Below are 27662 nucleotides of genomic sequence, written 5' to 3' on the forward strand. Positions count from 1 at the left end.
CTGCCGAGACACAGATGGGAGCGGGTGAGGCAGTGACAGCCATATACTTTGTTAGAGAGCCGTGTCCATGGGGACATCACGGAGCCACAGGACACAGAGTCCTTGACTCCCTGTCCTCTCCCAGCAGGGAGCTCCCAGGGCAGCCAGAGGCCAGGGTCCGTGCTCAGCCATGTTGGAGGCTGACTTCCAGAGGCCCCGTGAGGACAAGTCGGCAGATTAATAAGTCTGGGGAGCCTTGGCTTAGAGAAAGAAGTGTGTCCACGCTTTCATTTGTTTTACCTCCAGGTGCCCCACTGAGTTCTCACAGGGAAGATGGGAGGAGAATCCCCTCATCCTGCCAGCCTGGGGAGGGTCCATTCTGAACTATGCCCAGAGCACTCTGTTCTTCCTAACAAAGCCTGCCCTGGGGAAAACTAGTTAACCAGAGTCCAACCTATTGGTGTTTTATCAGAGACTGACTGAGCTGAGGGTAGGGAAATACCTAGCTCCAGCCCCCTGTAGCCATCCTGTCCTACCTAAGAGGTCCTTGGGAAGATCAAGTCCAAGGGCATAGGTTCACTAAGGCTGTACTCCTCTGAATGTGTGTTTCCTTATGAAAATCAGTTTTGTTGTCTTTGCATTTAAATTGTGTTTCCCAGAAAAAGAATCAAGGACATAGAGAACACAGCAGTGATTACCAACTGGAACTGGGGAAGGGAGGGGGTGGGTAGTTGAGGTTAGCAGACATAAGCTTTTTTATATAGGGTAGATAAATAACAAGGTCCTACTGTATAGCACAGGGAACTATATTCAGTATCCTATGATAAACTATAATAGAAAAGAATATAAAAAAGAATCATATATATATGTATACACTGTTGTACAGCAGAAATTAACACATTGTAAATCAGCTATATTTCAATAAAGATATACTGTCTAAAATTGTTTTTCCACAAATATCAGGTATTAATGTATGTATGTGGAACCTAGAAAAATGGTATAGTTGATCTTATTTGCAAAGCAGAAATAGAGACACAGACATAGAGAAAAAATGTATGGATGCCAAGGAGGAAGGGAGGGTGAGATGAATCAGGAGATTGGGATTGACATATATACACAACTAGGTATAAAATAGATGACTAATGAGAGCCTACTGTACAGCACAGGGAACTCTACTCAGTGCTCTATGGTGATGTGAATGGGAAGTAAATCCAAAAAAGAGGGGATACACGTATAAGTGTAACTGATTCTCTTTGTTATACAGCAGAAAGTAACACAACATTGTGAAGCAACTATGCTGCTGCTGCTGCTGCTAAGTTGCTTCAGTCATGTCCAACTCTGTGCGACCCCATAGACAGCAGCCCACTAGGCTCCTCTGTCTCTGGGATTCTCCAGGCAAGAATACTGGAGTGGGTTGCCATTTCCTTCTCCAACGCATGAAAGTGAAAGGCGAAAATGAAGCCGCTCAGTCGTGCCCGACTCTTAGTGATCCCATGAACTGCAGCCTACCAGGCGCCTCCATCCACGGGATTTTCCAGGCATGGGTACTGGAGTGGGGTGTCATTGCCTTCTCCGGAAGCAACTATACTCACATAAAAATTAATTAATGAAAAATTGCATTTCCATAGTTTGCACAAGAAGACAGTCAACAAAAACAATGACAGTCCAGAAACGCCTCAGAAAGACAGAGGAAAAATATTGACACAATGGCAAAGCATTTGATGAACAAGTTTTAAATGTGATGATACTTAAGTGAGAACCATATTTGCCACCCTTCCTGGAAAAGGAGTGGTTCTCAGAACAACCAGGTCTCCCTGAGCTCTATGTTCCCTCCAGACACTCACTTTGAGTTATTGTCCAGGTCCTGGGAGATGTCGTCCACCAGCTCGCTCTCGGAGGACTCGTGGGCCATGGACTTGTAGAGCTTGCATGCCACCAGGGCCTTGGCCATGCTCTCCTCCCCCCGCTGCCAGAGGAAGACCGCCATCTTTTGGCGCTTCATCAGCACAGCCCACACCATCAGCTCATGGAAGGGGTACTGGAATCGACTCACAGCCAGATCGTCCACATCAATGTCCAACTCCTCCTCCTTTTTCTTTTTCTTCTTTTTCTTCCCTTTGGCTGGCGGCTCGTCATCCTGAGGGGAGAGAAACACCCTTACCGTGGCTCTGCCATAAACATGCAGTAAAGGGTTTCAGGACCAACTGGAAGAAGGGAAACCTCGCTGTCTGCGGGAACAGAGAGACTTCTTAAGTACATCTGTGTGTCCACCCATCTTATGAATTCTTTTGAAAAGGTGCACATGTTTGTTATGAGAAGTAAACCATTGAAAATCAAATGAGCTGAAAAGGCATACTACTGTTTGAAGTTTATATTCCTGGGTTGGCAGGTTTGTTTGTTTGTTTGTTTGTTTTTTCCAGAAGCCTCTAAAAATTGAAGAGAAGCTGCAAAGCTGAAAACAAAAAATAACACTTCAATCCAAATCATCCTGTGGGAGAGATAAAGCCCAAACTCATTTCCTGAGGGATGTTTTTAAATACCAACACTCTGAACGAGAGATAAATAGGAAAAATGTAGAAGGAAGTGGAGAAAAATATCTTGGTTTTCTACCAGTGGTTTGGGCTTCCCAGGTGGCTCAGTGGTAAAGAATCCACCTGCCAATGCAGGAGATGCAGGAGACAGGGGTTTGATCTTTGGATTGGGAAGATCCCCTGGAGGAGGAGATGGCAGCTCACTCCAGTATTCTTGGCTGGAGAATCCCATGGACAGAGGAGCCTGAAGGCCTACAGTCCATGTGATCTCAAAGAATCAGACATGACTGAGCATGCACACACATCTACCAATAGTTTAAGGAAGCAGGGGTTCTATTTTGAATGAGATTTGTCTTCTCATGGATATGTTATAAATGGAAGGCCAATGCTTTCCACTTCCAAGGGATTATGAGGGGTCATTCTAATAATAGAGCAGGATCCTAAAGGAAGGCATTCATGACTGGGAAAACTGGTGGTGAAACATGCATGTGGCATGGAATCATTCAGAAAACTAAGATCATGGCATCTGGTCCCATCACTTCATGGCAAATAGATGGGGAAATAATGGAAACAGTGACAGACTTTATTTTGGGGGGGTTCCAAAATCACTGCCGATGGTGACTGCATCCATGAAATTAAAAGACACTTACTCCTTGGAAGAAAAGCTATGACCAACCTAGACAGCCTATTAAAAAGCAGAAACATTTGTTTGCCAACAAAGGTTCATCTAGTCAAAGCTATGGTTTTTCCAGTAGTCATGTGTGGATGTGAGAGTTGAACTATAAAGAAAGCTGAGCGCGTTAAGAATTGATGATTTTGAACTGTGGTGTTGAAGACTCTTGGGAGTCCCTTGGACTGCAAGGAGATCCAACCAGTCAATCTTAAAGGAAATCAGTCCTGAATATTCATTGGAAAGACTGATGCTGAAGCTGAAACTCCAATACTTTGGCCACCTGATGCAAAGAACTGACTCATTTGAAAAGACCCTGATGGAAAAGATCGAGGGCAGGAGAAGAAGAAAACGACCGATAATGAAATGGTTGGATGGCATCACTGACTTGATGGACATGAGTTTGAGTAACCTCCAGGAGTTGGTGATGGACAGGGAAGCCTGGTGTGCTGCAGTCCATGGGGTCGCAAAGAGTCGGACACGACTGAGTGACTGAACTGAACTGAACAGACTATTCCAGGCTGAGGATCCAGTACCCAATAGGATAACAAAAATGGATCTCTGCTCTTTTGCAAATAGCTTTCTCATCAGTGACATTCTTTTATTCTCACACTGATCCTGAGAGGTTGTTAATGTCTTCTAGTCAGTCAGATGAGGAAGTTGTGGCTTAAAGCCTGAATAATTTGCCCATGTTCACATGAATGGAGAGGCTGGGCATGGGGGGGGGGGGGGGAGGGGGTGGAGCCTGAGTCTTCAATTCTTATGGCAAGTAGATCATGACTAAACCAAGTTTTATAAGCTCATTATGAGGTGTTCTGATGTTTTTATTGAAAGTATCATATCTTGCCTTGAATTTAAATGTTTTTGTTCTAATTTGTCCCAGTAAAACTGCAGTTTCAGTCATTTAGGGAATATTGAAATTTAAAAAGAAACATAGCTTTATTTTCAAGTTTATATCAAGTCAAATAAAAATCCACTAAGGACTAATGAAATATTGTAAAACAGAAAGCTTTTTTTTTTTTTGCTACACTACAAAACATGGAGGACCTTAGTTCCCTGACCAGGGATCAAACCTATGCCCCCTGCAGTGGAAGCACAGTCCTAACCAATGGAGTCTGCCAGGGAAGGCCCAAACAGAAACCCCTTTAATCCTACCTTTCCATAGTATGTTACTAAAATATTAATTATATGCAACTTCTCATAAAATAATTTTAATATTGCTATAGACAGAAAATAACCAACAAAGGGTTCATTTCCCTAAAGTGCATGAACAGACACAAAGCAACAAGTGAAAGAGAAGCAACCCAATAAAATAACAAAAGATATGAACTGGAAGTTAAGAAATGAATCCATCCACAATCACAAATCATAGTAAGAGCCTCTAAACACACCTCAGTCAGAAATTAATTGGAAAAAACTAGTACATATAGAAGCAAATTGAATAATAAAATTACTAAGTTTGATCTGACTGCATGCTGAAAGCGAAAGTCGCTCATTCCTGTCCAACTCTTTGTGATCCCATGGACTATATAGTCCAGGGAACTCTGGGCAGCCTTTCCCTTCTCCAGGGGATCTTCCCAACCCAGGGATCAAGCCCAGGTCTCCTGCAGAGAAGTATATAATTGTGCCCAACAAACTGAGAAAATACATTTGTTTCAACACACGTAGATCATTAACAAAATTCCACCTGGCATTATTCCTCAATTCTTTTGAGATTTTCAATCTCAACAAGTTCTAGATATTGGAAATCATACAGTCTACACCTAAAGAGTAATACTAGAAATCAATGAGACTAAGATAACCGCAATAACAAAAGTCTGTATTTAGGCAACTTAAAATATGCTTATAAATAACTCTTGGATTAAGGAGGGAATTATAAACTGTTTAGAAATGAATATCAATAAAAGTTCTACTTACTGAAACCTGTAGGATACCATGAAAAACAATGCTCAGAGAAAAATGTATACTCTTCATGAATTTATTGAAATACAAAGAAGATTGAAAATGGGCAAACACTTTCAAATTGAGTCAATAAAAATAACACAATAACTCCATACAAACTATATGGAAGGAATGAATACAAATTAAAATATATTAATAAAATAGAAAAAAGAAAAAAGAAAGTTGCTGGGTTAAACAAAAATACCAATGAAATCCAAAGACAGGTATGGTTAAGAAGAAAGGGAGAAGATATGAAAAAAAAAAAAAACTGGAACAAGAAATGGCATACAACTAAAGACACTTTTGAGTAAATTGAAAAAATTAAAATACTCGGTAAAGGTTTATGGGGCTTCCCAGGTGGCTCAGTGGTAAAGAATCGCCCTGCCAATGCAGGAGACATGGTTTCAATCCCTGGGTCAGGAAGATCCCCTGGAGAAGAAAATGGCAACCCACCCCAGTATTCTTGTCCGGGAAATCTCATGGACAGAGGAGCCTGGCAGGCTACAATCCATGGGATCACAAAGAGTAGGATGCAACTGAGAGACTAAACAACAACAAAGATTTACACCAGTGAACCTGAAAGTCTAGATAAAGTAAATTGTTTTCTATGAAAATATAACTGACCAAAGCTGACTCCAGAAAATAGAAAGCCCCGATGAACTCCTATTATAAACGTTATTACTACAGTGGTGAAAAAATGGGCCTCTAACAACAACACTGGACAGGCTATTATATAGGAGAGTTCCACCAAGGCTTCACTCAGCAGATAAACCCTACATGATACAACCAGTCTGAGAGACTAAGGGATTATGCAACACTGACTTTCATAACCCTTCTAGTTATGCTGAAAGTCGGTGTCAACTGTGAACAAGAAACAAAACCTCCTACCCTGAATCCATACAGAAATTGGAATGCTACTTAACTCATGAATTTATTTGAGAAGAATCTTTACAATACTCAGTCTTAATATTGTGTTATGGTACTTCTTCTACTCGTTTATGTATTTTCATGTCTAGTGATTTGTTCTTAAGTTCACTTGTTAGGTTATTTCTGGATATTTTTGTCCCATTACGAGGAAGCTTTGTTGATTTTCCTGGACTTATACAAAATATTTTTCTGCCAATAATCATTTCCTCCTCCTTCTGTATATTCTTCCCTTATTTATGTTTTCATGTGGCAAAATTTCCAGAACACTTTTAAAAACCAGAGGGGATAATGATGCCAACAATAATGGGTGAGCTTGATTTGTTCTTGATTTTAATAAAAGTCAGCTGGATGGCTTTTACCTTTTAAAAAAATATCTATGACCTTTGAATATAATCTGACTAAATCATCCAAGTAAATCTTGGTGTGTGGTGAAGTGGATTTATTCATGGAAAACAAATTCAATCAATTTTATGTTAAATACAAAATGAAGAGGCTCCATGATACCATGAAACCACTGGAAACAAGTCCTACTTACTTCCATTCCCAGAAGTTTGAGAGCTTTCGGCTGCATAATGAAAAGGGAGGGAAAAAAATTCAATGGAATCAGATAACTGAAGTTACAATACTATGAGTTATACATTATTGATATCGCTAGTAGATTGATAATAGATTAAAAAGTACTTGGGGTAGGGAGGTTCAAGAGGGAGGGAACATATACATATACCTATGGTGGATTCATGTGGATATATGGCAGAAACATTGTATTGTAATATTGTAAAGCAATTAATACTGTACAACACAATACTATAAAGTAATTATCCTCCAATTAAAAATAAAATTTTTAAAGTACTTTGTATAATTAACAATGAAGGACAAACCTAGGGAAAGCATTTGTCCTTCACAGTTAATGATATAAAGTACTCTTTTATCTATTAAAATCTATTTTCCTTTCCTCTGCTTCTGTCAGCGCAGGTCATATGAGGAGAGAGACGTGCAGACATGGGACCCCCACCCCAGGGAGAACAGAGAAGTTCACTCACAGAAACGCAGACACAGAACTATGGGGCTCTGAGTAGGGCGAGAGGAGGGCTTCATGGGAGGTCTCACACATGAGCTGGGCATGGGATACACATGGGCTTTTGAAGTGGGGGATGCGGCTGACACATTAGTAGAGTTTGTTCTGAAAGCGGTACATGGTCACCCACAACAGGGTGTGGATAATGAGGGAGAGCCTTAGACGCTTTGATCATGAGCTTGACAGTGATTCCTCAGGCACTGGGGAGCCTTGGGAGTTTGTGGGCAAGGAATGCCCCAACAGGTTCCTCATTTTGGAGGATCAGGGTGGCTCGAGAGATAGGGTGCATGGAAGAAAAGAGAGACAAAGGAGCCCAGGAGGAAGACAGTCGTGGACAAAGGAAGGGGCAGGTGCAAGTGCTGGGCTGTGGGCCCAATGTGTGGAGGGAAGAAAGGATGCTTCACACCGAGAGCCACTGCAGGAGGATTGGAAGATGTGTGGGGGGATGGGGTGATGAGCTTGGCTTTGAATAGGCTGAGTTACTGTGGAGGTGAGCAAAGAACCATGTGTGGCCCTGGGAACCACAGAAGACTGCGTGTCCACTGAGCTCTACCCTCTTGGGTCCAAACAGGTTGTTGTAGAGGGTCCGGAAGCTCTTGCGCGTGTAGTTGCAGCGGTAGGCACCACCCATGAGGTACTCCAGTACAAGCCCAATGTCTATGAGGCTGATGTGGTAGTCAGGAGGAAGATTGCCCTGTAAGGAAAGGAGCCATGTATCAGGCCCTGCGAGAAGCTCCTGCAGCCTGGACTGCATCACACACCTTGGCGTCGTGGCCATCCCTGCTGGTGATGTGGGTGTTAACAGAAGCAATGGGGCATTGAACAATCTTCTGTTACCACAGGATGGAGGGAGATAAGAGGGTGAACCATGTTCCAGAAAATGGGTTAAACTTTCCCATGAGATGAGTTAGAAACCTGCAGGCCTATAGGGGAGAGGTCTGGGCTCGTCTGTGGGCTTGGACAGAATGATCAGTAATGTGCATTTAAACATAAAGGAAAGAGGGACCTTCCCAGTGGTCCAGAGGTTGAGACTCTACCTTCCACTGCAGGAGGCACCAGTTTATTTCCTGATCTGGAAACTGAGGTCCCACATGCAACAGAGTGAGGCCAAAAAATAAAAATAAAGAATATATATACATATAAAGAATGTATATGTATGTATAACTGCATCAGTTTGCTGTACAGCAAAAAATAACACAACATTGTATATCAACTATACTTCAACAAAAAATTGATTAAGGGAAAAAAATCATTGAGAACAGATGGTGTAGCTGGTACAAGCCTTCCTTGATGTGAGCAGATTTGCCCTGTTGAGAAGGTGCTTTGACAGCTGCTTGCAGGGGAGAAGGTATCTTCAGGGGCTGGTGTCCAGATTTTCTACAGAAGGTGGGAGTGAGCACATGATGGGCAGGAGGACTCTGTGGGAGGTAGGGGGAGGACGGGACACTCCGGGGACTGGGACCTTTCTGGAGAAATCTCCACATGGTGCCCCAGGATTTTCTGAGGGACCCTGAAGGTTTCAGTAAGAACACAAACTCCCTGAGGTGGCTGGGAGTTGGTGAAGAGGCAGAGTTCTGCTGCAGAATGGATGAGGCTGTGTTAAAATGAAGGCAGGGTGTAGGCAGAAGGGAGAGGGACTGAGGGCATCCATGCACCTGTAAGCCAGTCACTCATGCCCCTGGGCAGCTGGCTGATCCAGGAGGCAGAGCTGACCCATCCGTTATAAGGATGCTATACTATATGCTATTTCTGGCTTAGTTAACTTCCTGCTGCTGAAATGATGGCAGAAACCTGGGGTCCATCCCATGGAGACTCTGTTGTTATTTAGTCACTAGTCATGTTTGACTCTTTGTGACTTCATGGACTGTAGCCCACCAGGCTTCTTTGTCCATAGGATTCTCCAGGCAAGAATACTGGAGTGGTTGCCATTTCCTTCTCCACTCACGGAGACTACACTTTTTGAATGTCTTCCTTGTGCACAGGGACCTCATCCTTCACTCAGGTTTTGCAAGTTTGTTCAGCCCTCATCGTGATCCTTGATCAAGTCAGGGATTTCACATGAGGGGACAAGATACATGTCTGCCTCGGTGAGCTTGTTGTTCGTGGCAGGGGAGGGGATTAAGGGCCAAGCCACCCAAATCTCGACACAGGAGCATGTTCAGACCCCCACTCTGCCTGGGTGGGCAGGTGAGAAAGGGCTTCCTGGGGAGGGTGACACTGAGGCAGAGCAGGGGCTGCTGCAGCCGAGGGCAGAGAGTACCGCAGATATGATCATGCTTGGCCCCAGGACAGAACACATGAGCATGTGGTGGACCCCGCATGGTGGGCATGTGATGGGCCCAGTGGATGCAAGTGTCTTAGATGGAGCCTCAACTTCATGAGATGTAGGAGGCTTTGGCTTTCAAGTGAGGGCATCCTGTGTCTGGGGAGGGCGGGAGGAGAATGATCGAAGCCACTTAGGTGAGACCTGGTTGGTTGGGTCTACACTTGAGTAGCAGTGGCTTTTGACTCTCAATGCTTCCTTAATTAAGAAATCTGGGAAAGTGGGAAACAAGGGCAGGGCAGTCCCTGGTCCCTCTTGGTTCCCAGACCCAATGATTCTGCTCTGATCCAATGAGCATTTGTGAGATAGGCTGGGACTAGGGACCCTTCACTGCAATGCTTGCACCTGGACACATCTCTCCTTGAACAACAAAATACAAAGGAACTGTATGGGCCTAAAAATAATCCCATACATGTGCAGTTGGGGCAAATTCTGGACCCAAAAGATACAGGGAGACCAAACATTGCAACTGCCTCTTTTGAGAAGCCTGGGGCAAAAGCAGGGTACTGCCCCCTTCATATAGCACCATGGTTTTTCCAGTGGTCATGTATGGATGTGAGAGTTGGACTGTGAAGAAAGCTGAGCGCCGAAGAATTGATGCTTTTGAACTGTGATGTTAGAGAAGATTCTTGAGAGTCCCTTGGACTGCAAGGAGATCCAACCAGTCCATTCCGAAGGAGATCAGCCCTGGGTGTTCTTTGGAAAGAATGATGCTAAAGCTGAAACTCCAGTACTTTGGCCACCTCATGTGAAGAGTTGACTCATTGGAAAAGACTCTGATGCTGGGAGGGATTGGGGGCAGCAGGAAAAGAGGACAACAGAGGATGAGATGGCTGAATGGCATCACCGACTCGATGGATCTGAGTCTGAGTGAACTCCAGGAGATGGTGATGGACAGGGAGGCCTGGCGTGCTGCGATTCATGGGGTTGCAAAGAGTCGGACACGACTGAGCGATTGAACTGAACTGAACTGAAGAGGTGAACAAACCACCTAAGTCACCCTTCCAGCCCGACCCTGGACACACACCTACTCTCACTCCACTGCCTAAGGAATCAGCTTGCCCTTCCTCAGGGAGCAAGCAAGGGAAACTGTTGTTTGTTCTCACTCCCCATTGCTGCTGCAAGAACCCCAATAAAGCCTCACCTGAATTCCTTGTCTGGCCTCTAGTCAATCTCTATTGATTGGGGAAGGTCAAGAAGCCAGGTTGGTAACATTTGTAGTAAAAGCCACATGCTCACATCAGTAGAATCAGATATCTGTTTGAAGCCTAAACAGTCTTTCTGGGACTCTGACTGAAGACCCATTTCTCCTGTATGAGTTATTCCCTCCTGCTCAGAACACAAACACCCATCCTGTACTCTGCATGCCAGGGGCTGCATTCTGGCCTCATGAATCATTCTATGTTAACCTGGTCTGATCCTCCAGCCTGTGGTGGCCAACAGGACCCCAGAAACTCCACGACAGAACAGGGAGTAGACGGAATCCTACAAGACTGTAAGGAGCGGTAGTGCTGGAAAGGGCGATGGGGCTGTGAAGTGGAGGTGGCTATCACTGTCTAATGAGGAAACAGGGCCAGGAAGAACTGTTGCGTGGGACATGCAGAATGACATGAGGCCTGTCCTGCTAGGACTTCTGGAAAGAGGCACAGGGAAGGAGAGAGGGCAAATCTGAAACTTGCAGAGCACGAGGGCCCTGGGCAGCAGAAAGGAACTTGCTGTCCTCCCCCACTTCCACCCCTGGCTGGGACCAACCTACCACCAAACGGTCATTTAGTGCAAGCCGATTGTGTGTGGGATGAACACCACACTTGAAGAAGATGACATTGGAAAAAAGTAAACTCTTTTTATGGAGAGAAGAATTCATGATTTCTTATGCCTCCAATAAAATGATACCACATTTGGAAATTTAAAAATTGCTTTAGAAAATGTCTTATTGAAAGAAGTCAACAGGTAAAGGACTAGAGAACAGCAGACTGGGACTTGCCTGCTGATCCAAGGGTTAAGACACCAAACTCCTGATGCAGAGGGCACAGGTTCAATCCCTCATCAGGGAACTAGATCCCACATGCTGCATGGCATGCAGCCAAAAATTAAATAAAACAAAAAACAAATAAACCTTGAAATAGCTCATTCAAAAAAAATTATATATATAAACAAAAGCAAAGACAAAAAGAGAAGACTGACCTTTTTTACATCCCTCACCAGCAAATGAAGTGTATTGGGTGGACCCAGTCTCTGAAAGAGAAGCATTCAGCCATATTAAATATGATTTTCTCTTCAACTCTTAGAGCAAAATCCAACTGTATAGAATTAATGAATTTGTGAAAGCTGGGATGTCATCCACGATCAGCCTATGTCTTTTACAACACAGGACTGGTCATGGGTAAGAAGTATCCTGCATGTTCAAAAATATGTTAAATACCGTTTATCAAATTATTTTAAAGAGAATCTCACAGGGCACCATATTGTCTTAAAAGTTCATCAAGTTTTACAAGCAACTGCTCAGGACCACCTCTAAGGCTTAAAATTTTAGAACAGGGAAGGGAATGTACATCTAAAAATTCATATGGTGAGAATACAAGCCAAGAAGATTTTATCCAAACACTGTGATTCTCATATCAGGAGCTCCTTGTTGTGCAAACTCAGTTTTCCATTTTTATCAAAGCCTCATAAAAAGTGGTAGTCCCCAGGAACAAATGACTGCTCACCCCGGGAACTTTTCACTCTGATAATGATTCTAGGAGCTGGACTCTTCCTTTGAAGAAACTTGTCCTCATGCACCATCCCTGAGTTAATGGTACAGATGGGGTGGGGGGCTGGGTAGCCTGGCAGAGGTAGGTGAGAATGGGACCCTCGCTGAGCCACTGGTCAGGCGAGAACACTGGCCCGTAAATGATGCATGCTTAGACACTCCGTCATGTCCGACTCTTTGTAACCCCTAGGACTGTAGCCCACCATGCTCCTCTGTCCTTGGGATTCTTCAGGCAAGTCGAGTGGGTTGCCATTTCCCTCTCTCTTCCACTAAAGCCGTGTTCTGATGGGGCCAGCTCCCCTCCACTCTCCCTCCTTCGTGATCACTCACTGTGTTATAAAGCTCTTCCAGCCTCGGGATGGTGAGAAAGTGTTGCATGTTGACTCCATTTTCAATCAGAAGCTTCACAAAGTCCACACGGTCTAAGACCAGTGCGTCCAGCATGGCCTGCTCCAGAGCATTCACCTGTGTGAGCCCAGGAAAGGGGCATGAGTACCTGGGGGGTGCTGGGTAGGGGCAAGTTCACAGGGCAGCTGAGGAGGCAGCGAGAACTGGACCTTCCCCTCGAGGACGGTGACTGGCTCCGAGGGGTCCCTGTGAGCCCAGGAAAAGGACCAGAGCCGTCCCACCTACCCAGTTCAGCAGCTCAAGCTTCCGGGGATCAGTTTCTTCCTCTACCTCCTCCTTCACCTTCCCTTTCTTCTTGCCTTTTCCTTTTCCTCTTCCCCCCTTGGTGGTCGCCGTGGGTGGCTTCTTCTCCTTCTCCGTGGCCTTGCTATCTGTCGGGGGTGCCAAGCTTCCCAGGGGCTGCAGTTCAAGCAGGCAGGGTTGGGAAAGGGATTAAAGCTTCCCCTTGTTCCAGGACCAGTGCCTCCCCTCTGCATGCACATGTGTGCACACACACACACATGCACGTCCAGATACACAGGAGCACACACATGCATGCACAGATACACAGGCACACACACACAGGTGCAAGCATGAGCACACAGACAGACATGCACACAGGCAACACAGGCACACATACTTGTGAGCACACACGCACACACATACACTTAGCTGTCACAGGCCAGGTTGTCTGGTGGCAAAGACCCTGATCTCGCGACCCTCTATTACTTATATGCTTGAAGTACATTCATGTACTTTAAGTGGCTGTTTCAGTTGATGTGTGTTGTTGTCCAAAGGAAAGGGTGCTGAGAGGTAAATTCAAAGGCACCAAAAAGAAATGTCTGTGGAAAGTGATGGAAACAAGAGAAAACAGCTGTGAGGGGCCGGAGATGACAAGTGAAACCACAGATGCTTGTGTGGAGAGAAGCCTGGGCTGAGGTCTCCTGGGTGTAACTGACAGGCACATGTTTCCAGAGAAACAAGGGCCTTTGAAAGATACTGTAAGAAAGGGAATTCCACTCAACAGACAGTAATAAAAGAATAGATAGTCTTGATGATGTAAGGAATATGCTAAGAAGAAAAGAGAGAATCAATTAGAAATGCAAGGGACGGGCTTCCCAGGTGGCTCTGTGGTAAAGAATCTGCCTGCCAGTGTAGGAGATACAGGTTTGATCCCTCGTCCAGGAAGATCCCTCATGCCCCAACTGCTGAGCCTGTGCTCACAGCCAGTCCTCCACAACAAGAGAAACCACTGTAGTGAGAAGCCTGTGCACCACAACTAGAGAGTAGCCCCCACACGCTACAACTAGAGAAAGTCCACGTGCAGCAATGAAGACCCAACACACTCAACAATACATACATAAATAAACTTATTCTTAAAAAAAGAAATGCAAGGGAAAGCAAACATCTATCTATTCAAATAAGGCAAGGTCCAAATATGAAGGAAACTCAAAGATCGCATAATTTAAACAATGGATGGACTGTACAAACCTTCATGCTTGTGTTTTCCTTGGTATGGCCCCGGTTACTCACCCAGGGCTACCTTTCTTTCTCTTTGAGTTCAGCTACAATGTTAGGCTCAGCTGTGAACAATCTGTATAGAATCACAGTAAAATCTGCTGGTTTTTCCATTTTTAGAATTAACATAAAGACCTAGTATGGAGGATGGAGGAGGGCGAAATGAATAAAGATTGTTGAAAGGTACAAACTCCCAGTTATAAAATAAATGCCATGGGATATCATGTACAACATGGTGACTACAGTTGATAATTCTGTGTTGTGTATTTGAAAGTTGCTAAGACAGTAGATCTTAAGAGTTCTCATCACAAGAAAAAAAATTGTAACTGTATGTGGTGACAGATGGTAATTAGACACATTGTAGTGATTTCATAATATACACAAATATTGAATTGTTATATTGTATACCTGAAACTAATATGTCATATGTCAATTATATCTCAATTAAAAATAAAATATAAACAAGGACCTAATATACAGCACAGGGAACTATATTCAATGTCTTGTAATATGCATTAAATCTTCCCTGGTGGTCAGCAGTAAAGAACCTGCCTGCCAATGCAGGAGATATGGGTTCAGTTGCTGGGGCAGGAAAATGCCCTGGAGAAGGAAATGGCAACCCACTCCAGTATTCTTGCCTGGGAAATCTCACGGACAGAGGAGCCTGATGGGCTATGGCCCATGGGGTCGCATATAGTCGGACGTTACTGAGTGACTAAACAGCAACAAATAAGTATTAATGGAAAAGAATCTGAAGAAGAATAAATACAGATCTATACAAAAGTACAACTGAATCACTTTGCTGTACACATGAAACTAACACAACATTGTAAATCAACCATACTTCAATTTAAACAATAAAGAAAAAAATATGTATGTCTTAAATGAGAATTTCATTAGGAATTTGTTTGAAGGTTGTCCCTCCTTCATTGAGAATATAAAGTATATTTGATCATAAATAAATATATACCATAATGAGATACTACTACTTATCATTAAAGAAGCTAAAATTTTTTTAAAACCTGCCAATGCCAAGAAACCCTCTTACATTGCTCATGGGAATGTAAAATGCTACAGCTCCCTTGGAAAGCAGAACACGGGGACAATTGAGGGGCTTTCGGAGGTGGGCGTGAGGGCTCTGCTTTTCATGGCATGCTCTGATTTGTAATCTGCTTTTCAACCATATTTATGCATTTACTGAATAACAGAAAGCAAAGAACACTAAGCAGCATGAAAACGGAAGTCAGAGAGAATTTAACTCCAACATAAGAGTGAAAAATGAAATTATAAAATATTGACAGTATTGCTGAATTTTTCTAGGGGGAGGTGGTCACGAGTGATTGTTTCCTTCGTTTTGCTTGTCTGTATTTTCCACACTTTCTAGAAACCGCTTATTGCTTCTATAACAAGAAAGTGGGTGCAGGCCATTACTTCAGCCTGGCACCCTGTGTGTGTGATGTGTTCCCCAGGTCAGGCCCTTTCTGTAATCCTGAAAACCTGGCTCTCTCGGTGTGGCTGATTCAGAGCTGTGTCTTCAGAAAGCTGCCCTTCAAAGAGAAAAACCAACCAAGGTCTGGGATTCCTCTTTCTGAGTAGACGGTCTCCAGAGCTCATGACACTGCCCTTCCTGCCAGCCCTGTCTTGGAGCTCTTAGCTTCTCTGCCTCATCACCACTCATGGACCAGTTCACTTTGCTCGAAAATCCTTTACCAAGAGTAGACAAACCGGGAGATTCAAAACGAAATTAAAATATGTAAGGTGTGGTAGTGTTCTTTTAACTTGTGTAGTTCAATAAACAACAGGCACAAACCACTCCCCAAACTTGTATCTTATTCCTTTAATACACTTCTCTGATTCCTTACCCCTGGAGGAAGAAATGGCAACCCACTCCAGTATTCTGGCCTAAAAAATTCCATGGACAGAGGAGCCTGATGGGCTACAGTCCATGGGGTTGCAGAAAGTTGGACATGACTGAAGCCACTGAGCACACATGCACACACTAATTGCTTAAATTCTTCACACTAATTGGATAAAAGGTAACTGTGAAAATGAGATGTACCTTGAAGGTACATGCCAGGCCTGTTTTGAGAAATAAGGTTTTTAAAGTTTGACATGAACCCTCTAGATACTCCAAACCCCCTTTTGAAGCAGCAGAGCCCTAATTCTGCAAACAAAAATTTTCCCCAAGTCCCAATACACAAAACCTATCAAAGAAGCTGCTTTAAAAAAAAATAATAATTTAAAAAAATTGAAGTATAGTTGATTTACAATGTTCTGCTAATTTCTGCTGCTGCTGCTAAGTCGCTTCAGTTGTGTCTGATTCTGTGCAATCCCATAGATGGTAGCCCACCAGGCTCCTCTGTCCCTGGGATTCTGCTATACAGCAAAGTGATTCAGTTATAAATAAACACATATATTACATTTAAAAAATTCTTTTCCATTATGATTTATCCCAGGAGACTGAATAGAATTCCCTGTGCTGTACAGTAGGACCTTGCTGTTTATCCATCCTAGATATAGCAGTTTGCATCTGCTAATCCCAAACTCCCAGTCCATCCTTCCTCTACTCCTCTCCCACTTGGTAACCACAAGTTGTAAAGAAGCTGCTTTGATTGAAGGAGCAGGAGGCTGCTGAGAGTTGTTCATCATGCCTGCTCATATCTGCACACACATGCCCCCACACCACACCCATGTACAACCACACACACACACACATACACAGATCCCACAGACATACACTGCATGCACGGTAAACCACACCACACATCCACACATACATTTCACACCCTACACACATACTACACATAGATACACGTATACAATACACCAAACCACATACAAACATACCACGCCCCAAAGACTACACACAAAGGTCAAACACATAGTCCCCTAGCCCTCTGGGGTTTCATAGAACATAGTTTAAAAATCAATGCTTTCAATGCAATCATTGTATTTCATTTTAATGAGCAATCTTCTTTCTTCTTCTTAAAAGTGTAAAAACCCATGTTCACCAGCAATGATAAAATATTTAGTGCTCTTTATTCAAGAGCACTGGTTTGAATCTGAAGTTAGTGCCAGGAGCTCTTATTTCTTGCTGGTTCTTTGAAATGACACAGCAACATCTCCTAATAATCCTAACAACTAGACATTATTGGTGTTAGTTGCTTAGTTGCGTCTGACTCTGAAACACCATGGACTGTAGCCTGCCAGGCTCCTCTGTTCATGGGATTCTCCAGGCAAGAAAAACTGGAGTGGGTTGCTGTGCCCTCCTCCAGGGGATCTTCCTGATCCAGGAATCAAATCACATCTTGTGCATCACTGGCAGATTCTTTACCATCTGAGCCACCAGGGAAGCGACCAGACATTGGGTCATCAGAAACCCCAGAAGATTTTCTGAGATCCACAGCACAAGGGAGCTTGTACTAATACACCCTCTGTACAAAGTCATGACAAACAGCATAGATTGAAAACACTTAGTTTCACCGGCCAGCGGGGCCCAAAGACAAAGATCTGACTCCGAGCTATGTCCACACGGTTCCAAGCCAGGGCCAAGCTCAGCTGGTCCGGAGCCGATGCATTTGTTCCTGGAAGGCAAGAGACGGGGCAGTTTTCACCTCATGCCTGCACTGTGGCAGGTTGTGGGGGAAGAGGCTGAGTGGGGAGCATGGGCTTCCACAGACTGGCTCAGCATCTCACCCTTTTCTCTGGCCCCTGAGTGACTCAGTATTTTCTAAGAGCTGGCTGGGAGGAGTATGCAGGCAACCTCTTTCCATGTCAGGAAAGAGGTTTCTGTCCCTGGGGGGAACAGAGGAGGAAGCCAGCGACCCCATTTTCCTATTCTGCAAGAGGGCGGGAGCCCTGGGGCCACCCAGACACCTGCCGGGCCAGGTCAAGGGGCATTGCTCCTCCAGATCAAAGGGGAGCACAGTCCAGGGTACCAGCCCCTACTGCAGGGAGACCAGCTCAGTACCACCAGGAGGCTGGCCCAATGGGGACCTCTGCCCCTCTCTCCTCCAGCACCCTCCCCTTCGCATTGGAGGAGGGAGGTGACTCCTCAAGCAGCCAGGTGGCAGCCTATCGTTAGGAGAGTCTGGGAAAATTGACAAAGTGCAGTGACAGGGATCACAAATGAAAAATTGTTTCATGCTTACCCTCTCTGAGCTGAAACCTGTCATGAGCTAGCTGTCAATGGAAACTGGTTCTTAGCCATCAAGAACCAGTGATCCATTGCTCCCTCCTCCCAGAAAAGTCCCTTTCCAGAGAACCCACTTGGAGCCTCATCATGTTACCACAGCTTTAGACTACAGTAACTCTAGGCAGCCTGGCCAGCTCAGGGTTCCATCCCCAGCAGACACATTTCCTGGCGGGAGGAGGTTGCAGGGGGAGGGTTTCCTGGCCAAGAGTAGGGCCTGGAGAGGCCAGCATGGAAAGGACAGGAGGAGCCATTTCTGAGAGCTCACCTTTCAGCAGGGCAGTTAAAATCGCCATCTCGATGTCTTGCTGACCCTCAGAACCCATCCTAAACACAGTGACCTGAAAATAGATTAATCGTGAAAAGACTGAGTAAAGCAAAGCGGAAATTGAGAGGGAGAATTAGAGTGTTGCTTAAAAAAAGGACCTCAGAGGCCAATGTTAATACAACCATCCCTAGAGCAAGGGGATTTTCCATCAGGGCCTTCTGATTTCCAGAAGGGACAGCATTTTGTATCCTCACCGGGACCTTATTTTATTCTTCACCCCACGTGGAGCTGAGAGAGCCCATGCAGGACATGCATGCTAATTTCTAAATGGCTACTGAAAGTGACAAAGGCATCTCTACTCAGATTTGATACATTTGTAGGAAATTTGTCGATTTAGAATTTTGAAGAGTGCCTGTGTAACAAGAGTGCGTCTTCCTTATAATTGAAGAGGTAAAAGTCTTCCCTGGTAGCTCAGACTGTAAAGAATCTGCCTGCAAAGTGGGAGACCCAGGTTCTATCCCTGGGATGGGAAGATCCCCTGGAGAAGGGAATGGCAACCCACTGCAATATTCTTGCCTGGAGAATCCTACGGACACAGGAGCCTGGAGGGCTACAGTCCAGGGGTCGCAAAGAGTCAGACACAACTGAGTGACTAACACTTTCACTTTCCCCTTGAAGGAGGCAAAGGGTAGAAAATAATGAGGGTATTTGGTAGAATTTTCTAAGCACACCTGAAAGCATGGTGGGTGTCACTCCTCAGTGCTTTATTTATTTAATTTTTTTATAAACTTTTTGGCTACACTACACAGCATGTGGGGTCTTAGTTCCCTGACTAGGGATCGAATCCAACCAAGCCCCCTGTAGTGGAAGCATAAAGTCTTAAGCATAGGGGCCACAAGGGAAATCCCTGTGACTCCAACACTTTAAATCTCATTGATGACATCAGCCTCAGAACTGGTGGGATGCGGCCTGAGGTGCCCTGACACACACAAGATCCTATGCACCTGTATCCCTACTCTGAGGAGAACCTGCCTATGCTTTACCTGCTTCCCTCACATGGACAGAATTGCCAGCTGGGTCAGGGTCTGTAAACTGCCTCTTGGAAAAGCCTGAATGGAAATAGGAACAACTTCATCCTGCACACATAGGCAGCATCAGAAAGGAAACAATTTTCTCTGTGGAGCTGCCTAGAGAACCCACTCAAGACACTTACCAGTTCTTTCTTCTTCATGCACTCCATGATCATTGCAAACAGCTGATGTGATTGTGTCTTGTTGTAATTAAATGTTTTTTGGATGGTCACTATAAGCTGATCCCTGAGGGAGTCATTGATTATCCTGTTTGAAGGAGATGGGAGAAAGAAGAAAACACAGGTGAAATCCATATGAATAAATCTATATGAGTCAGGGGTCCCCAGCTTCCAAGATCTAATAATGCCTGATGATCCGAGGTGGAGCTGATGTAATAATAAAGGGCACAATCAACGTGATGTGCTTGAATCATCCCAAAACCATCCCTCTGTCCCCTGTCCATGGAAAACTGTCTTCCACAAAACTGATCTCAGGTGCTAAAAAGGTTGAGGACTGCTGAATGTGATAATGTCTGGTATCTTTGGTTTGAAAATTAACCATTGGAGGATACTCCAGGATACCAGGATAGGAGTCCAAAAGGGACCACAGTTAACAGCTGCATTTACACTTGTCCTAAATTTCAGGCTGTGTGAGTGCTTAGTCGCTAAGTTGTGTCTGACTCTTTGTGACCCCATGGACTCTAGCCCACCAGGCTCCTCTGTCCATGGGATTTCCCAAGCAAGAATACCGGAGTGGGTTGCCTTTTCCTACTCCAGGGGATCTTCCTGACCCAGAAATTGAACCTGAGTCTCCTGCATTGGCAGGCAGATTCTTTACCGCTGAGCCAAGCTGGGAAGCTCCAAATTTCAGGCTATTAGGTTGAAAACCTTAGAAGGGAAAATGAAGTTGAGAGAGACTGTATACCCTCCCCCTGCCCAAGAAAGAATCCATAAGAAACATTGCTTCTGAGAGCACCCTCACCTACTGACCCTGGGAAGTGGGAGAGTAGAGCTAGAAAAACTTCCTTCTCTTATATTTTTGGGCTGGCTAGCCATACCACGACTCCTTCTGGGCCTCACAAGAGGCAATTCAAACCCCACCCTTCCTAACACGTCAGAGTTCCTACCCTCCTTCCTCCGAGTACTTGTGGGCAAAGGACAGGATGTCTGAGGCCCGGCCGCTGCCATCGCAGACCACCACGGGGACCGGCGGATCTTCTCGGAGATATTCCAGAACGATGGAAACCACGTTAGGGCCCCCTTCCACCACAAGGCCCACGAGGGGCACGCCCTGCCCCAGCCCTGCAACACATACCACATCCAAGTTCAGACCACTGTCAAGGCCCCATCTGACCCCTTGCTCTGACTCCTGAAACATGGAGAAGGAAACCCTTAGGCCTGGACGTGCGCTTACAGAGGGTTAGTTTTCACTGGGAGAGTTGAAGGCCCTCAGGATGTGATGGCTGCTCACGTTCTTTTATTAAAAGCCCACATCATAGCCTTATTGGAAAAAACAGAGCCTTAAAATGATGAACTTGACAACACGTATGTGGTTCAACTGTATGTATCACTCACATGGCTTACAAGATGCTTCAAGGTGAGATGAGAGAAACATGGAAGATTCTTCTTGCTAAAAGAATACTTCCCTGCTACCCTGTCCTGGGTGATGTTCCCACTCTGGATGGCTGTCCCTTCAAGAATGACACTGCAGATGGTGTCTGGACCAGTGCTAGGAAAGCTCCATTCTATAATACCAGCCTCATGTGAATTAGCCTTATGAGATGGGGCCAGTCACCAGGCCACCCTGAACTGCAGCAGACCATCAGTAAGAGGTGATTCACCCCAGGGCCTCCTCTGCCTCCTGAAGGAGCAATGGATGTAAAGTATAAGAAACTGTGAGGCTGTCAAGTCAAGGTGGTCTGTCAACCTCAAGCAGTGCTATGAATGTGCAGTGTTGTTATAGTAGGTATAGTAGCTGTTGATTAGCCTCCAGTGCCTGGAATAGGCAGTGAGTTATCTAAGAGGGCAAAGGCATGGACCATCATTAGCTCACCAGTTAATAACTTGTTCCCATAAAGAATCATATATATATGTGTGTGTGTGTGTATATATATATATATATACACATACACACACTTTGTTGTACACCAGAAATTAACACAACATTGTGAATCAGCTATATTTCAATAAAAATATACTGATTAAAATTGTGTTTCCACAAACATCATATATGTATGTGGAATCTAGAAAATTGGTACAGATGATCTTATTTACAAAGCAGAAATAGAGACACAGATGTAGAGGAAAAACCAAGAGGCGGGGGAGTAGGATGAATTGACAGATTGGGGTTGACATATATATACAACCAGGCATAAAATAAGTAACTAACAAGAACCTATTGTACAGCACAGGGGACTCTACTCAGTGCTCTGTGGTGATCTGAATGGGAAGGAAATCCAAAAACAGAGGGGATACGTGTATACATATAGCTGATTCACTGTGCTGTACAGAAGAAAGTAACACAACCTTGTAAAGCAACTTCACTCTCATAAAAATCAATTTTAAAAATAATAACTTCCCCCAGAGTCCTCCCTCTGCCTCTATGAGATGACAGGACTCTTCTGAACATGGTAGGACAAGCCGACTCTGGTGGCAGAACCAGAAGGTGGGCTCTGGGAAGCAGGTGGTAACAGGCGTGCCTCAAGAACCCAGGATTCTGGGTGGGAGGGGAGATAGTGGGAGTGAAGGAGCAGCAGAGACCCATTTTCCTACTTCACAATTTTACCCTCAAACTGGCCAGGACAGACTGTGTTCTGAGCATGTTTCCCCAGTGTCTGTTTGTTGTGACAGGAGTTATCTGATCTCGGTGAATAAGGTAGTGAATAGAAGACATGTCCTTGGTCTCATGGTTCTGAAGGACTTTAGATAGGAACTGCCAGCGCAGCTGGGAGAAGGTCTAAGAACTTCAAGTAGGGGAACTGAGAGGTTCTGGTTTGCTTCCACAATGCATTTCTATAGTCAGTAACTCTTAAATATTTTGAACTTTTTTTTTTTTTTTTGCCTGCACTTCAAGACATGCAGGATCCTACTTCCCTGACCAGGGCTAGAACCCATGTCTCCTGCAATGGAGGCATGGAGTCCTAACTGCTGGACTGACATGGAAGTCCCACTGTGAACAGCTTTGCAGTCTCCTACCAGAGTAATCTCAGTAATATTCATTTCAGAAGCTATGTGTTGAGGGTCTGGTATGTACCAGGCAGGCTCTCTAGCCAAGAGATGCTGGAGAAATGGACCAACCAAGAGATGCTGGAGAAATGAATCAACCAAGAGATGCTGAAGAAATGGACCAAGACTATGCAGACTTGCCCTTGAGATTTTCAACCTCTGCAAGGCTTGACATTTGAGATCTTCAGGACTTCAGGGACCCAATCACCTTCTTTTCTAAAAACAGAGGAAAGCTGGTTCTTCATGGTTCAGGCTGGACTACTGAAGCTCCGTGCTGTGGGAGGTGACGACTGAGCACCCCTTTGCTGTCCCTGCCCCACTCAGAACCCTGGGCAAAGGATGACAAAGGGAAGCCCACAGGTCACATGGGCAGGGGAGGCTGGGCGGTGTCAACATGCACGTGGCCAGAACAGCAAAAATGTGAGAGCCATCAGCCAGGCAGCTGCTGCTTGGAAATCCACAACTTTTCATAGCACGCTGTCTCATTCCAACTACACTGCAGCCCTACAGACCCTTTAATTATCATTTACAATGACCATTTCCCAGGTCTAGAATGTCTTTTGCAATCTTACCAATAATGGTTACAACAAAATACCCTTTAAGATCGTTTGACCATTGTTTGACATCAAGAATCACTGGAGTTTGAACCGTCACTTTGCTGTACAGAAGAAACTAACTTAGCATTGTAAATCAAATATACTCCAATAAAAATTATTTTAAAGTAACGACAGTCATTACAAGAAATGAGAACCACTGTCAACATGGTGGGGAATGCCATCACCATGACAACGGCTGCAGGGCTGTTTCTCGGGTCTGCACTCCTTGTGAACTTGGGGAAAAGCATCCTAGTGCAGCTCAAGGAGTGGGATTTGGTCAGTGGCCACGGGAAAGGGTCTTGCTATGGTCGAGTAGGAGTCGGGGGAAGGCTGTAAATGCCTGCGGGCAGTCTCTTCTCCAGCCTGTTTTGTAGGACAGCCCCAACCCGTGGAACAACTTACTCGTGTTGATCTTCTGCAAAGAAATGTGCTTCTCTAGCTGCCGTCTCAGCATCACCTCGGCCCCATACTTGCCCAGGGTGCCATTGTCAGCCAGGATGAAGTGTGTGTGAGAGTTGTTGAGCACGGAGAGCTTACTCAGGGGGTTGGACATGGTCTGGTACACCCGTGTCACCTGATGAAATGCACAGCACAGTTCAGAGCTGCAGAACTTCGACAGTAAGACTAACAGGAGAAACAAAAACACTCAGATGTGGAGCTACGGCTTCATCTAATTGTGCACTTCAACCTGCTCTGCCTTCCCTAGCCTCTCTATTGAAAGTTTTTTTTGTTTGTTTGTTTCTAAGTTTTATGTTAAATTAGAAAAAATACTTTTGTCATGACAACCCAGTATCTTAATTTTGCAATTAAAAACATTTTTTTTCATATTTTGGCCAAACCTCATGGGATGCGGGATCTTAGTTCCCTGACCGGGGATTGAACCCACATCCCCAGCAATGGAAGCATGGAGTGTTAACCACTGAAGCAACAGGGAAGTCCCAACATCCCAACATTTTAGATCATGCCCTTCTTCGGGGGATCTTCCATACCCAGGGATAGAACCTTCATCTCCTGCACTGGCAGGCAGGTTCTTTACTGCTGAGGCACTGGGGTGGGGGGGTGGGGTGGGGGGCGGGGTCAGTATCCTGCTTGAAGTCTTGTATCATCATTTTGCAAGAAGTTACTGCTAAGGAAAGGGAAAAGGCTACATGAGACCTCTCTTTATTATTTCCTACAACTGCAGGTGAAATCTACAATGACATCAAAATAAAGGCTTCAGTTTTTAAAAATTGCACACCTCTGGGGAGAAAATACTTACATCCCTTCCTATCAGGTCTTCCTTGTTCTCCACAATGCCCCAGGGAGCAATTCCTATAGCACAGACCCGGCCTCTGGACTTGGAGGAGTGGTCCTTCAAGGCATCCCCCACGTGGCTGATGACACCTGTGAGCAGCCATAAGTCATATTTGCAGGCCCTTTACCTCCCATCAAATCACTTTTCAGGAACTTTAGGGATCCCTGCTCTGAGCTGCTCCACTTCCTGCAGAATAGGGTTGAATCACTGAAAGTCTGAGCTCATAAAAACTAGTCATCCTGCATTAGCTCCTAGGAAAGGGAAAATAAAAACCAAAGCAACTGTACAGGAATTTCCTTTACAAGTTTCCAAGACCTAAGGATGGATGAAGCAAGGGTCTCCCTTTGTCTGCATTCAGCTAAAGCTGAGAGTCAGATGGCCAGGTGTGTTTCTCAACCTCTCTGGGCCTCAGTGATGGGAAAAGAATTGTCAGAAGCCTCAGTGAAAATGAGGCTTTGTCCAGTGCTCACGTCAAAGAATAGCATATAGTAGGTGCCAGGGATGTTGACCATTATCATGATCATACCAAAATAAATACCAAGATACCACATAAAATTTCACTTCTGCCATAAATATTATTGTTACCAACCAGGGTTCTTGGCCTTCCCCCATCAACAGAGATCGCCTAGAGGCCAGACAAGATTCTGGCAAGACTTTATTGGGGTCCCTGCTGCTGCAGGAGGGGTAGTGAGAACAAACAACAGGTGCTCTTGCTTGTTTCCCAAGGTGGGGTGAGCTGGTTCCTTACATGGAGTGAGGATCAGGAGTGTATCCAGGGGTAAGTCTGGAGGGGTGGCTTAGGTGTTTTGCCCACCTATTAGGTGGTGCTGTGTGCAGGGGGCATGCACAATACCCTGTTTTTCTCCTGATCCCCTGCTTTTGCTCCAGGCTCTTCAGAAGTGGCAGTTATTTTTTTGTTTTCAGTCTCTTTGTAACTTTGGGTCCAGAATTTGTCCCAACTGTGCATACACATAGATATTGTTTAGTCCCATAAAAATAACTTTATGAGACTCTCTCTTTAGTTACTTTGATTCTGTATCTCAAGGAGAGGTGTGTCCAGCTGCCAGCGCTGCAGCGAAGGGTCTCAGGACCCAGCCTGTCTCAATCTCAGGATGTAGCATGTTTTGTTTCTTGATCTTAATTATCCCAAAGCTTCTAGGGAACCACAGTGATCTCAGGGTCTCCACATTCACAGCCAGGGAGAGGGCCGACACTTACCCGTGCTGACGCCCCCGGTGAAGATCCAGGCCCCAGTGGTCATGGCAGCCTTGATCAGGCCTTTCCCGAAGACCTGCTTCAGCTTGGGCTGCATCTCAAAGTTCTGAAGGCCCCCATGCACGGATATTAAGAGCTTGGGGAGCTCCAGCTGCCAGTCTCTCACCATGAGATGAAGCAGCGAGTCTGGCTTGGTGTCGTAGGAGACCCGGATATACTGCAAAAGAGGGTGTGGCCCTCAGCACCCTTTCTTGGGTCTGACCCTCGTGTCACTGTCACTCCAGTTCAAGTGACAGTTGCCTGCCTTTCTCTCTGGCAGGGATCTGGGGCCCTCTGTGCAAGTCCGTGGCCACACAATGGGAAGGAACACTGGAGGGTTGCCAGATTCGGCAAGTAAAAATATAGAATGCATAGCTAAACTTGAATTTTACATGAACAATGGAACATGTTTTAGTATAAGTATACTTCCTGCAATATTTGGGGCATCCTTAAAAATTACATGTTATTGATCTGAAATTCAAATGTAATTGGGGGTATTGTATTTTATCTTTTATTTTTTCATTGCCTTGTGTTGTGTAAGTGTTAGTCGTGTCAGACTCTTTGTGACCCCCTAGACTGTAGCCCACCAGGCTCCTCTGTCCACGGCATTCTCCAGGCAAGAATACTGGAGTGGGTTGCATTTTTCATTGCCTTAGGATGATTTATTTTGTCAAAGTTCTCAGCCAATTTTCCTAGTATCAGAACTTCTATAATGACAATAATTAATACTGAGAGTAAAAGGAATCCTGAAATTGTCCAATACTGAAAGATATTATTATTAGCAAAGATTTGTTTTCAATTATTTAACTAGCTTGTTAAAAATTATGTCCATTGCAAATAGGTTCATCTGTACCGTTTTTCTAGATTCCACATATATGCATTAATATGTGACATTCGTTTTTCTGTTTCTGACTTATAGCAGAAAATAACACAATATTGTAAAGCAACTATACTCCAATAAAAAATATTTTTAAAGTAAATAATCCCCAAAATATTAAGTACTGTCACACACATGCACAAATGTCTGCAAATTAACAAATTTGTCAGAAATTTTGTAGAAACAAATTTGTAGAAAATGAAACCAAAGTTCAAAGGAAACACATTCTAAAATTTCAAAGCAAAGACCATTTATAGTTCTAAACAACAATTGAAATACATCTTTACTGTGTCTAGCATTCATAGGAGCACAGAAATTACTCCAGATTGATTTTATTTCTGGATACTTTTTGTTCATTGGAAACTTCTAAGAAATATGCCTGTTAGGTTTACAAAGATTTTAGAGCAATTTAGGAATTTATCTACTTTATGTAAAGCTTTTTAACAATTGGTCATTGTTGGGCTATATTTCATGTGCTCATGATCCGTTGCTAAATTGCATTGTTCAAGCCAGGGATTCCTCCAAGCCCATGGAAGAAAGCGAAATCCAGTCGAATCCAGTGATAGTCAACTCAATCCCCCTCCCCTTCCACCCACCCAAATCCCAAATCTCAGTTTTCCTGGACATCTCTCTTTTACTATTGAATCAAAAACATTTATAACAGGTCAAAGCTGACTGCGGTAAAGCTCTGTGCATGCTTACGTGCTCAGTCGCTCAGTCACTCAGTCGTGTCCAACTCTTTGCGACCCCATGGACTGTAGCCCACCAGGCTCCTCTGTCCATG

The 27662-nt window shown here is 44.6% G+C and overlaps 1 protein-coding gene across 1 annotated transcript in view; it reads right to left on the reverse strand.

Moving 5' to 3' along the window:
• Positions 1 to 27662, reverse strand: part of TRPM1 (transient receptor potential cation channel subfamily M member 1) — a 76992-nt gene that overhangs the window by 32750 nt on the left and 16580 nt on the right. The window contains exons 5-17 of the mRNA XM_068990963.1: positions 25966 to 26179; positions 24712 to 24836; positions 23856 to 24027; positions 20760 to 20934; positions 19777 to 19900; positions 18564 to 18636; positions 17587 to 17687; positions 12832 to 13005; positions 12529 to 12663; positions 11631 to 11681; positions 7677 to 7817; positions 6584 to 6613; positions 1824 to 2116 (exon numbers count right to left, since the gene is read on the reverse strand). Of these exons, the coding sequence (XP_068847064.1) occupies positions 1824 to 2116; positions 6584 to 6613; positions 7677 to 7817; positions 11631 to 11681; positions 12529 to 12663; positions 12832 to 13005; positions 17587 to 17687; positions 18564 to 18636; positions 19777 to 19900; positions 20760 to 20934; positions 23856 to 24027; positions 24712 to 24836; positions 25966 to 26179 (1808 nt within the window). The remainder of the gene's footprint in view (positions 1 to 1823; positions 2117 to 6583; positions 6614 to 7676; positions 7818 to 11630; positions 11682 to 12528; positions 12664 to 12831; positions 13006 to 17586; positions 17688 to 18563; positions 18637 to 19776; positions 19901 to 20759; positions 20935 to 23855; positions 24028 to 24711; positions 24837 to 25965; positions 26180 to 27662) is intronic.

Source organism: Capricornis sumatraensis, chromosome 19 (assembly GCF_032405125.1).
Source record: "Capricornis sumatraensis isolate serow.1 chromosome 19, serow.2, whole genome shotgun sequence".
Taxonomy (NCBI): domain Eukaryota; kingdom Metazoa; phylum Chordata; class Mammalia; order Artiodactyla; family Bovidae; genus Capricornis; species Capricornis sumatraensis.